Source organism: Plectropomus leopardus, chromosome 1 (assembly GCF_026936395.1).
Source record: "Plectropomus leopardus strain MGB_pleo_1.0 chromosome 1, ASM2693639v1, whole genome shotgun sequence".
NCBI lineage: Eukaryota > Metazoa > Chordata > Actinopteri > Perciformes > Serranidae > Plectropomus > Plectropomus leopardus.
The window spans coordinates 31504843-31518195 of NC_142176.1; the positions used below are offsets into that span (position 1 = coordinate 31504843).

Here is a 13353-nt window from a genome sequence, read left to right on the forward strand (position 1 = left end):
AGCACAAAACTTCAGATATGGTCTTTTAATCCTTGGATGTACACATCTGCATTTTTTAATTATGTGTGTATTTTCTGTTTAGTTGGAAAATAGACACATATTAACATACAACAATTTATTAGGGTGTGGGGGACAAAAGAGGTCAAAGAAATAAATATGGGTCATACAAGTGCACGATTGCATACTCTCCCAACACCAGGCGTGTCCTCACCAAGTCCAGGAGCAAATTATATGCTAAATGCAGCTTGTGCATTCAGCTGTAAATACTACATTATGTACTCTACCAGCTAAAGAAAGCTGTTAAGCGGTGTAAACTTACAGCAGCCGACCACAGACCGGGTACAGGACCTGCAGGACTTGCTGGTTACGGAGAGCGCAGCGCGTCAGGACAGGCTGCTGCGAGTTGGCAGCGCGTAAAGACCCGTTTGCCAAGAGGAGACTGGGTGAATTTCATGGGGCGAATAACCCCAACGCGACGGAACAACATACTCGCTATTCGGTAAATGATCTCCGTTTCAGACATCCGCCCAATGCCGGTTAAAGTGTCCAAACCGTGAGCGCGTGGATTCCGGCATGTCCGAGAGGAAGGGCGCTGAACACTGCAGCTTTGAGGCTTCATCAGTTACAACTCCCGCGGATCAGATGGTGCCGAGACAATGACTCGGGCTCTCTCCATACTTGCTTACTTTTTCTCTTTGATTTACTGTAAGTGTGCCTTTCTTTACGCTCTGTGAGTTTAACTAGTAATTTGGGCATTTCGAGCATGTGTTTCTATCTGTGTGTCAGCTCCAAATTTATTTGGGTGAAAGTGCTTCTGTCTGGTGAGAAATGGTTGTCTTTTTTTAGTGTCCCAATGTCGGATCGCAGCTTTTAATTTTGAGTGTGAATAAGTTTTTGATGTAGTGTCTCAGCAGAGATGCAGTAAATATGACCAAATTAATGGCCTTAATTTTTTAAATTAAAAGAAGAAATTATGGGTATGTTAATGTGCATTTAAACAAATGCATGCATAGAAAAAGCTTTTTTTTTTTTTTTTTGCAAGTTGAGCCGAAATATGATACTTTTGCATTTCAGCACAGTGTATCATTGGGAGCTATTTGATGATTCAATCCTGCTATCAAATGTGGCCTGTAGTCACCAAATGAGCAACCAACAGTCATAGGAAGGTTTGAGATATTGAGAGTAGGATCAAAACCAATATGCCTTAACACATGCTCCTGAGAAGTTTTAGAAACAGCTTCCTGAACTTACACAAGTAACAGTTTTAGGGAAACCTCACTTGTTTTCTTAACTTCATCAGCATCCCTATTTTACATGACCAAAGTGTTTTTATATGGTGAGGTCAATGGGATTCACAGGATAAATCATTTATAATCGAATGACTTTCACGCTCCCTGTGTAAATATTTTGATATTTCTAGTAATAAATCATCATGTGTGTCATAGAGACAAAAATTTCTATACTTTTTTTCTCCATATAAAGGGGAGTTAGAAAAAAAAACAAATAAGAAAAATTGCCTGAATCTTACAAATATGATTATCAGAAGAGAGAAAAATCTGTGTTCATAACACCCCATTCAACCTTTGCCCCATGTTTTGGTTCATTCACCCATTTCATTATGCTCCAACTATATTACAGTTTTGCAAAATAATGATTTTCAGTGTGCTGTGCAGTGTGACCTTATCAACTCGGGCTGACTCTAGCATTGTATTAACACGCCCGACCTCACTCTCAATCAACGTGATGTTAACACTTATGAGGCTCTGTGCATTTTACACATTAAACTCACACATATATACACCCACCAGTGGCAGTTCACAGCAGGTAATCACAAGTTTGGATGGCATGCCAGCAGCCTTCATCTCTGGGGAAAGCAGAGCTTGTTTGACTCAGGTCTCCGAGGGCTTTGACAACACACCATCTGTTAAAGAGTGTTGTGAAGGGCCCGACTCTGCTGGATGGGATGGGACCTCAGCCAAGTGACTGACAAAGGCACAGTCATGGCAGCATGCAGTGACCCGCGAAGGCTAGACTGTTGCCATGCCACACCCTGAAAAGCTCCAGGAGACAGAAGGTCTGATAATGGCACACACAGTTTGATACTAAGGAAGTGGAGAAGCACTGGGGTTAGAAGTCTAACACTGTTCTTACTGATAGTACACTGCATCATGACATAGCTTCACGAAAGCCACATGTGCTGAAGTTCTACAGCCATCAATATCACTCTGCTGAATATTGACAACAGTTGCAATTCTTCTTCAACGCGCCCATCAGTAAGAGTCTCACCTGATTGGATGTCAGTCGACTCAGCTACTCCAGACCGTGTGAGGGCATTAATAACCAGCTGCATGTAAAGAAAATGGAATAGGGAGTGCTATATATATTCATTCTGCTCCTGATGAGAAGCACAGGTTATCAGTTTTAATCAGGCTTGTCTTCACCTCTGACACGGGCATCATTCATCTGGGATGGAGGCATGGATGTGAAGTGTTGGTATTCACAGCTCATTCTCATTTGAAAGATACATCCAGCGGTTTGGCTTTAGGCAAAAGTCAAATTGTTAACATGCAGCCAAAATATCTGCCCTCGTTCCAAATGTAATTACTTATTCGGAAATGACCTTTGGGCCTTCATTACATTTTGGTGTAATTTCCACAACACAGCCATTCCTGGCTTTCTCAATTTACAGCTGCTGTTTCCTTTAAGACTTGGAATGTTTTACATGCAGTATGTATGAAGCAGTCTGACACATTCAGGTGAATTGATGGAGAAGGAGCAGTATTTTTTTTGTGTTTTTAGAGTTTTTTAGTGTTGTAGCACAGGGGCAGAGATGGTATATCTGTCTGCATGTGGCCACAGTACTATGAATTTTATATTAGACCAGTATAATTTAATGCCAATATTCAGGGGCAAGTAGTGGACCTACATGTAAAGGGGGAGAGTAAGGGTAGTAGGAAGTTGTGAATAAGAATTTGGCTTCCAGCTTTCATGTAAACCACAATTTCATGTGCTGTAATAGACCAGCACTAAACGTAGGCTGTTAGAAAATGTACACACAATATTTCCCTAACCTTCAAAACATTGAAAAATAATTAAAAATCTAAAGAAAGTTCAAACATTATGTCAAAAGTCAAAAACGCAGGGGCAAATGTCAATTAATGCAGAGCAGGTGGACACAAAAGTAGGCAACTCAGGAAAAAAAACTCTCTTTAATCCAAAAGAACAACAACTGAATATCATACAATCAAATCAAAGATCCAACAAAGAATGAAGTGAAAACCAGGATTTAAATATAAACTAGACTGACGAGGGGATGAAGTGCAGGTGGAGAAAAAGACTTGGAGAAGCTCAGGTGAGGGGAGTAAGGTGATGAGGCAGAAGAACAGGCAAGGAGCCGATTGGCTGGGAGAGACTGAGGAGCAGAGAGGGACTAACAAGGCTGATGTAGGACAGGTGTGTAGATTGATAAAGGAGAGAAAGGCAGCACAGAAACACAGGAGGGGAAGACAGAGTAACTGAAACCCAAAAACTAAGACAACACATTCTTCAATAATAATCTGACAAAGTGAAAACAAAGACAGGCTTACTAATAAAGGCAACTTAAATGAGTCTGATACACTTCAACCAGTCTTCCTAAAAGTCTGAAGGAATCAGCAAAGACTGTGACAGCATATACAAAAATGTTTGCAAACAAATGTAATTTGGGGAGAACTATATTTGACATGTTAGCCAAACCAGGCCCACTTTGAGTAATCCAACCAAATGTAAAGAATATGATTTACATTCTGCATGTAATACATTACAGTATTACATAAAATTAGTAAAAAAAAAAAAAAAGAAAGTTAAAAAAAGGCAAACAAGACATACTGTAACAAATTTAATAATGTAATTTTGATCATTACAAATCTATATTTTCCCTAGCTTTGTTATTCTTCTTTTCCCTTTATTTTTTTTCCTAGCATTTTTAAAAAAATAATTTTCCAGATCTACTAATTTCTTGCAATTTGTGGCACATGTTTGTACCTTGTTATTCTTTGTCATTTTCCACATATTCTTGAAAGAAATCGCAGGTTTAAATGCTTATGAGAGGCATCCAAAAGCAGCACAAGAAACATAATGTCACTCCAGGTTTCACTCGTAAATAACCATTTTTGGAAAACACAACTGTCAATCTTTTTAAGTTGTTATAAAGACTTGCTATCTCAGGTCTGACTCCACAGAAAGACCAAAAAGCAAAACAGCAGGAAAACATTGTTTGGACCTTATAGGAGAATAACTGCAGTCCACTTATCCACTTATGATTTCCAGATAGCTCTGTCCTCATTTTCAAAAATAGTTCAAAGGGACAGCTAAATGTAGTGGCTTTTAACAACCGGCTCAGCATTGGAGCTATGCAAGTACATAGAGCCAATGTGCAATTGTGATGGTCCTAATGCATTAAATGGATTGAAAATCAGTGAGTAATATACCAGCATATCTGTATGAAATCAAGTCGGTTTGAAGTTAGCCTCTAGTCTCTCTCTGTTGAGCCCTCAGTCTAATGTTCTAAAGGTTTTGTCTTGATACTGATATTTTGGTTGTTTTGGACAATATCTTTGCATGAAAAAATCACTGAACAAACTTGTGTCACCAGGTAGCAGCTGTGCTGACTCAGAGGAGCGTCTCATGAACTGGTTGCTGGGAAAGGATCGATACAATCCACTCATCCGCCCCGCTATCAACAGGACCGAGAGAGTCCCAGTGAAGCTACAAGTGTCTCTGGCTCAGCTCATCAGTGTGGTGAGGCACCAATTATTTCTGCCCACCATGAGGATGTGTGTGTATTTATTTCTTTGTGTATCTGTGTGTGTGTGTGTGTGTGTGAGGGATGTGCGTTGGGGAGACAAAGTGGGTGAAAGAAAAAGAGAGAAAAAGCTTATATGAGAAAGCAGTTAGTTACCAACCAGCCTTTGCAGAGAGGCTATAGCTCTGAATAGATGGATGAAGTCGAGGATAGATGTGGTCAGCTGTGATCTCTGCTTCTGTCATGTCCAGATTGAAACTTCAGCACATTGGATTAAAAGGGGCCATAAAGCTGTTTCAGCCACAGTGATAGAGGCTCTCCTCTGATTTACAGCAGAAGCTTCTCCCAGCTGCAGACCCAGGCAGCAAGGCTCATTCACAGCCTCACTTTATGAGTTTGCATTGTACCCCTTGGAGTAATTGACATTTGGTATCACTTTATTGGATGAGTATGTCATGGGAATGTGATGACAATGCCATCAACAAACATGTTAACAAGCAATCTAAGGAGAGGGGAAGATTAAATGTGGTTATGTTTGACCTCATGTACAACTAGAGAACTAGAGTACGTATGACAGTAAGCAGGGAGGTTTATTTGAAGCTTATTAGTGTTACAACAGCTCTGTCTTAAAATCTTGATTACTTTTCTTTTGCAATGAAATGTGCATGGGCTACAAAGTAGAGGTTTAGATGCTGACTGTGTCCAGTCGAGATTTGGTGCAAGACTGCTGTCTGCTCTTGGTCCTCAGCATCTTCATTGGCTTACTTATAGTAGAAGTAATGTTAAGTGAAGATATTGTTAAGGCTATTACTGTCCTGTCTTACCAGCATTGATTCCCCTCCCTCTTTGTCTGCATAGCTACCCACAGCCCTATTAGAGGAACTCAAGTAGGCTGTCACTTGATCAACACCAGCGGTCATGTTCCAAAAGGTTTTTTGGGAATAGACTCTAAAGTGGAAGTTTTTTAACACCATAGATTATACACTGTGAAATCTGACTTAAATTTTGAATAATCTATGAAACCGATTGCCTTAAACAATGTAAGTAAACACAACTATTAGTCATAGTTTATGTTTACATTATATCTAATTATTAAGTTAACTTAAAATTTAGTCATGTTTTCATAATTTTGTGAAGCTGTTGCAATTTGAAATGACAAGTTTAATCTTATCAATCTTTCCATGTTTAAACAAATTCAGTGAACCACGTTTACTGTGTTACGTATGTACGTGTATTCTGCTGGTTTAAAATAGTCAGTCATATTTGTATATTCTCAAACATGATAACAAAACAGAACTTGCAGATCTCCTGACTTCATTGTTAGCCAAATTCTCTTTGTGATGGTTAAGTTAAGTCAGACTAACTTGGTTTACGGAAGTTGCTAACACTTAGAAAGAGCAATGTCATTTCAATTGTCACTTTTAAATTACTACAACTTCACAAAAATAAGAAAATATTGCTAAGGTTTAAGTAAAATTAAACATCAGATAAGGTACCCACAACTTGAAATCATTGGTTATTTGTTATCAGTTTACTTTCCTTTTTAATGCAATTGGTTTCCAAGATTATTGTAAGTAAGATCAACTTGTCAGTGGATATTGATATAATCATTTTATAGCTGTTTAGGTATTTTTACCATTTATCCATTACTTTTAGCTAACTTTTACAGCCATTTGTTCATTGGTAGTGTTAGCTAAATATGTCTACCATTTATCAATTACTTTTGGCTAACTATTTCAACTCTGTCAGATACTTTTGGCTATTTCCATTTTTCTGTTCACTTGATAACTTTGAACTATATGTATATACATGCTCTGTTACCTGTGCCTCTTACAGTGGTCAAGCCACAGTACTTGGACAAATTAACTACGCTTAACATCATATGACTTGGTAGCCCAAGGCTGGATTACAGACCCTGATACTATACTCACATATCGGGACATAAAACTATCTGAGTTCATACACTTTGGTATAATAGAGGTAACAGAATGCACATCTCCTCACAAACCAGCATCCTCAACCATCCCTCAAGGCGTGACATAGCTTGCTTTCACATTCTACAGCATCACATCCATTTGGAATAGCATCAGGCTTTTTATTTTCCTCCTTCACACAAATATATGTATAAATGTATACCTTTTGACCTAGTCATCATTTTTATTTTTATTTTTTTTCAAATGAGCTTTTTCACAATATTTCAATTGGTCTGTGAACTACAGAAGTACACCTAAGGGTTCAAGTAGGCTACATCTGGTTGGGAATCACTACGAGAGTGTCCTGAGCAAGCCATAGCTTAAATCTATTTTCAGGGTCAGCAACCATGCAGTTATATTAAATACACAATTTCAATATTATTTATGCATGAAAACTGTTCTGAAAATAAGTTCTACCTCCCTTGTACATTTCCAGAATGAAAGAGAACAGATCATGACCACAAATGTCTGGCTTACTCAGGTAAGTGACACTCAGAGTCTCGTTTATATGTCTTGTTAAATGTCCTTCCCCCTGAACTTGAATTAAACCGTATCCATTCTTCCTCTCTCAATGTGGAACAAACTGCTTCTGTAATTGAGCTCCAAACACACTTCTCTGATAACGAAGCATGTAATTAGAAATGAGCTGGTCTTGAGAAAGTGTGTGGAAGTCGGACTTGACGGCCAGGTCTCTGTGTGTCTCCAGCACTGGGTGGATTACAGGTTGTCATGGGACCCTGCAAAGTATGAAGGTATCGACAAGCTGCGCATTCCCTCCAGACACATCTGGCTCCCAGATATTGTCCTGTACAACAAGTAAGCATCACTGGAATGTCATTATGTAAAGTTACAGAGAGATTTTACATGTTTACGTGCAATTGAGTCAAAAGATAAGATAAGATAAGAAAAGATAAGATTATTATATAAAGGAATGTTCTCCATAAGATTAAATTCATGTTTTTGAGTAGAAATGGGAAACTTTCTTATTGCTAGACTTTTGAGAATGGAATAAGATGTTTTCTGTTTACCATCAGTATCTTCCAGCTGACTCTCTGAAGCCTCTTGAGAGTACATATATATATGATTGAAGGTTTTAGTCTTTCCTCTGTGGATTTTGGTTTTGATATTGATTGGACAGTCCTTGGCTGTGAGAAATAACCAATACAAATTTTCAGTATGAGTAGCTTCCCTCTTATCTTCACTTCACTCCTCACTTTAGGATTGATAACACAAGCCTCAGAGATTGATTCACAGGCCCTCTAAAGTTTTCTTTCTCGTTTTTCTTCCTTTTCTAATAGCGCTGATGGTACCTATGAGGTAACAGTCTTCACCAATGCCATTGTCCTTTTCAATGGCAGCATCAACTGGCTTCCTCCAGCCATCTACAAAAGCGCCTGTAAGATCGAGGTCAAACATTTTCCCTTTGACCAGCAGAACTGCACTCTCAAGTTTCGCTCTTGGACGTATGACCACACAGAGATCGACCTGATCTTGAAGACTGAGGTGGCTAGTATGGATGATTTTACTCCCAGTGGGGAGTGGGATATCCTGGCACTGCCAGGCAGACGAACTGTAAACCCCCTGGATCCCACCTACGTGGACCTCACATACGACTTCATCATCAAGAGAAAGCCCCTTTTCTACACCATAAACCTCATCATCCCCTGTGTTTTGATCACCTCTCTGGCCATCCTGGTCTTTTATTTACCTTCAGACTGCGGGGAGAAGATGACCCTCTGCATCTCTGTCCTCTTGGCTCTCACTGTTTTCTTGCTTTTGATCTCAAAGATTGTTCCTCCCACCTCACTGGATGTGCCCCTTATCGGCAAGTACCTGATGTTCACAATGGTGTTGGTGACCTTCTCCATTATCACCAGTGTGTGCGTGCTCAACGTACACCACCGCTCTCCCAGCACCCACACCATGCCCACCTGGGTCAAGCTGATATTTCTTGTCAAACTGCCGGCCTTACTCTTCATGAAACGCCCTCAGAATAACTCCGCACGCCAGCGACTTCGCCAGCAGCGGTGTCTACGGGCGAGAAGAGCCATTCTGGGCTTGGGTTACCCAGTCGTATCCAAAACAGGTATTACCATGTCGTCTTCTGCCCTGCTGTCTTCCGATTCTGCCTTCTCCACCCCAGGACACAAAAATCTAGCACCTCCGCTGGGCTACAGTCACTCTAACAGAAAGGGGGATTTGCGCTGCACTGATTACCTCCCCAGTGGTTTCACTTCCACCCAGGACCTCCAGCAGAGAAACAGCTCAGATTGGGCTGCTGATGTCCAGGAGGCGGTGAACGGGGTGCGCTTTGTGGCTGAGCACATGATGGGAGATGATGATGATCAGAGTGTATGTATACACATTTAAACCCAATATTTAATCATGGCCAAGTTTTTGCTAGATTTGTTGTGCTGCTAAATGATTTGACTTCTGAAATTTGATTTAAAAGTCCAGTGTGTAGGATTTAGGGTGATATATGGGGGGGGGATAAAATATAATTTAATAATTCTGTTTTCTTAAGTGTATTATCACCAGAAAATATATTTTTTTAATGTTTTTGTTACCTCAGCCCTTTATATCTACTTAGGGGGAGGATCCTCATCCACCGAGATCAGCATTTTGCACTGCCATGTTTTGACAGTAGCCCAGAACAGACAAACCAAACACTGGCTCTAGATAGGGCCATTTGCATCAGCCACCATAGTTAGTACCCCCAACGCATGTTGTTCTTTTTTTTCTTTTTTTTTTACATATCGTCAAAACCTCCTGAATGTCTGGATTAGGTAAAAAAAAAAAAAAAAGGTGGGCACACATTAATCTGATTTATTCAATGTTTTTACAGATTTCATTGTATTTCACTCCGCTTAGGATTTCACTAATAGAATCCTAAGCGGGAAAAGTTTAAGCTGGTTGCAATCTGCAATCCTCACAGCCACTAAATCCCCTTAAATTGTACACAATTTTCCTTTCAGAAAGATGAGTGGGAGACATTTATATTTTCACCACAAATTAAACATTTGTGATTTTGTGATTTTCAAATTAAATTCCAACATCAGTCACATTATGAGACAGTATAACTGGATACTATATTTGCATGTGTTCATCTTGTGATAAGGTTAAAGGTTAGAAGCTAAAATAATTCTGAGTAAGTTTAGAGTTCACGTATTGTTCTGTCAGAGCTATAGATAATTAGCTATTTGCCATTCCCTACTGTCAGTGCCTTTCATCTCTGCCTCTCCATCTATCCTGATCCCAATAAACTGGATCAAAGGTGTCTGGACTGGTGTGACAGTATACGCTGTGACCCCTGAGGTGCAGCACAGAATACCACTAACCTTAACTAGTGGCTGTGACCTGGCAATTTGAAGGCAGACTTTTAGTAATCAGTTTCTTTCTCTAATAAATCAATAAAAAAAGGAGGGAACCAGGAATGAGATATGACTTATTTCAAAAACTACCAAGGTCAGCACTGAAAAACGGGTGAAAAGTTCAATAGCTATTTCAGCGTCGGTCTTAGCAACATGGAAATGTCCTGACAGGAAGGATTTTTACATTATGCAATATTATTTCTATGAATATAACACATATAAAAAATGTTTATCACAGAACATTTTATGTTTCAATTCAATCCAACTCAATTGCTGTCAAACATAGTAGACTACAGGACATACTTTCATGATGCATGTAAGATGTGTCAACAAGATTTTACACTAGGTTGGATGCAAAGAACCTAGATTCAGAGTGAACCACTCTCACATACAGTATATTCACTTATTCTTCCACTCAGTTACACTCTCTGCCCCCGAGTGGCTGCTCAGAAGCATGGCAGCGTCCACAGCCAGCTCACTGAAGCAGCTCTGCGGTGCTGTTGGTTTATTATAATAAATGGCAGTGTAGTTTTTTTGTGCCAAAATGCATCCACACTAATGGCTAATGAATTTTATTTCCGTATATTTGCAGGTGATTGAGGACTGGAAGTATGTGGCAATGGTGGTGGATCGTATGTTCCTGTGGATCTTTGTGATAGTGTGCGTGGTTGGAACCCTGGGCTTATTTCTCCAGCCTGTCTTCCAGAGTCACATTGTCCCCAGCCAGCAGCCAAGCTCAGAGACTCCTCGCATATGATGGGCAATGAAGAAGACAGGGCGAATTTTAATTGTTTTTTTACAGCAATCAAGCTGTTAGGATAAGCATTTTTATATGCAAATGCAGACCTGTAGTAGCTGCAAAGTCTTTTTGGTATTTGCTCAAAGCTTGTAGAAGTACCACATTGATGGGGTCAAATAGTAGTCACAGCAATGTCCTCTGTGTCAAAACCCGTTAATGAGGAACATGAGATCGTTAAACTAGACAAAAAAGTACTCCCAAACACTCATTTTGCACATCAGTGGAACAGACAGGATCTAAGTTATGAATCAAATGTCTCCGATAATGAAAACCACATGTTCCACAGTAATACAACCATCTAGGTATAGCAACCAATATTGTAAGTAAATGGTAAGTCTGCAAGGGGCCCGAATGTGGCATCATTGCGCTGAGGTTATTTCCGTTCATGTCTACAAGGGACAGCTGCAGACTGGACTGAATGTAGCTTTCATTGCACAAAAGTATATTGAACTGTTGCAGAAATATACCACGTCTGAAATCTGTGGAACATCCATCTGCTGTCAGATGTTGTTTGACTCCTGTGTGTCTAACCATGCCATTGAAATGTGATGTGTGATTAAAGAATGGATAATGTCCTCCCTCAGTTTGATTAAATGTATGAAATCCCCAATAAAGTCTTAAAATTGCCAGGGTCTTGCCAAAGTGCTCAGTTAATCTGTGTTGCCGGTGATAAAGTCTGTCCTCAGAGCCAATAGGCTTGCTTGAAGATGTGCCAATTAGAACATTTCATCACATAGATAAGACAGCTGTTCGCTTGAAATGTGAGAGTGTGTGACCAGGCACAAAATAATGTTGATACAACAAAACTGTTGGAGATGGAGCTGATCTGTACAACAATGTCTTGAGGCACAATACCTTTGCCCTGACACGTATCCTAAAGCAGTGTTTCAGACACTCTGATCTGATGGTCCCTCATTTGTGCCTTGACACATAAACGAGGCTTCACAAAACACACAAAAACATGCTGAACTGAACTCTTACTCACACCCACATACACATTTACTGCTCAATAAACAGTGCTGAGTGGGCTCGTTAGTGATTCTGCAGACTATCGGTTCTTTTGTGAGACCTTCATTGAAATCAAGAGACAGCAATCAGCCTCTAATGCTTTATCTTAACCCTTTGAAACCTGAGCATCTTGATTTCTTTGAAAAACATGGTAAGGAGGCAATAAGCAACTTGAAAAGAAATGACCCAACATTGCAAGAAAATGACCTGAAATTAGCATAATGATATAAATAATAAAAACAATACTTATTTATTTACCCTAATTTTGAAAATATAATTATAATAATTAGAAATATAGTTTTCTTTATTAATGTATTATTCTCTCTCTCTCTTTACATTATTTTTTGAAATTTCCAAGAAATTCCATGTCATGTCCAAACCAATCAAACCAATTTGCTCACATTTCAAAGGTTTAAATTCTTGTTAAAAGTGGTCTGAACGCTATACAAGAAAAGTGATATGGATCCAGGTTTCCAACGGTTAATCTCTGAACACAGTTTTCAAGATCGTTCCTGGCTTTCTCATTCACCTGTTAGCTTCCTGTCATTACTGAGGAGAGACAGTGCAGCAGCATACATCAACAGTTTATCATCTGTTCCAGTCTAAACAAAGCGGGAGGAGTCGTCATTCAACACTCGAATGAAGGTCCCATAAATCAGAGGCCTTACGTCAGCAGCCTTTTGTCATTAGTCTCTAATAAGATATGCTTGGAAGCATTGTCCTTGAGAGATGTCTGCCACATAAGCAAGCTTTTATGAGTTTCACACAAAGATGTACCATAATATAGTCCTCTGGGGGGGGTGGGGGGTGATTCAAAATGACACGCTCCGCTCCAAGTCTTTTTAAATGTGCAGGATAGCCTTTGCAGCATGAGATGTTTGGAAGCTGTGTGTCACTGAAGGTAGTCTTGTTAAATGACCCGAACTGCAGCTGAAGTCTTCAGTGTGTTGGTGTACAAACAACCTAAGTTTCATTCTGTGCTGTGTGGGAGAGTGAAGGTCAGATTAACATTTCTTCCTACTTTTTACGTGTAATGTAATCCCATATTATTCTCTCCTAGGGGCAATTACCTTTTCACTTGCCCCACTTAAAGGAGCTGGGAGTGCAGGACCGGACACCAAAAAGCATCTTTGGTGCATGTGGGAATTATTTATCATCTGAGGGCACTTGAGCATAGTGGATGTTTGCCGAATAGCACTTGGACCTCTCCTTCATCCGGCTGAAGGACAGAGCTGTCAAACCACTGAGCCACCCTGCTGACTGAAGGAAGGAAATATGCTTCTTTGAACTGACAATGAAGAAAGATAAAGGAGGGCAGAGTCAAAGACAGAGCTATATCCCAATTAGAAGTGGGCTGAGCTGCAGATATTGACATATTTTTAAAGGAAAAATAAATAACAGGAACCAAAATCAATAATC

The 13353-nt window shown here is 39.7% G+C and overlaps 1 protein-coding gene across 1 annotated transcript; it reads left to right on the forward strand.

Annotated features, from left to right (window-relative positions):
* The first annotated feature begins 337 nt into the window (after positions 1-337).
* On the forward strand, positions 338-11528 carry chrnb4 (cholinergic receptor, nicotinic, beta 4 (neuronal)). Its single transcript, XM_042486056.2, has 6 exons — positions 338-705; positions 4634-4779; positions 7193-7237; positions 7463-7572; positions 8055-9108; positions 10720-11528. Exons 1-6 carry the CDS (start codon positions 657-659, stop codon positions 10882-10884), a joined length of 1569 nt encoding a protein of 522 aa, XP_042341990.2. The 5' UTR covers positions 338-656; the 3' UTR covers positions 10885-11528.
* The last annotated feature ends 1825 nt before the right edge of the window (positions 11529-13353 follow it).

Excerpts from the sequence above, each read along its gene's own strand:
- chrnb4 (XM_042486056.2), top strand. The coding sequence starts at position 657 with ATGACTCGGGCTCTCTCCATACTTGCTTACTTTTTCTCTTTGATTTAC. Across the intron at positions 4,780-7,192 it reads TGGCTCAGCTCATCAGTGTG|AATGAAAGAGAACAGATCAT; the intron begins GTGAGGCACCAA and ends GTACATTTCCAG. Across the intron at positions 7,238-7,462 it reads CAAATGTCTGGCTTACTCAG|CACTGGGTGGATTACAGGTT; the intron begins GTAAGTGACACT and ends GTGTGTCTCCAG.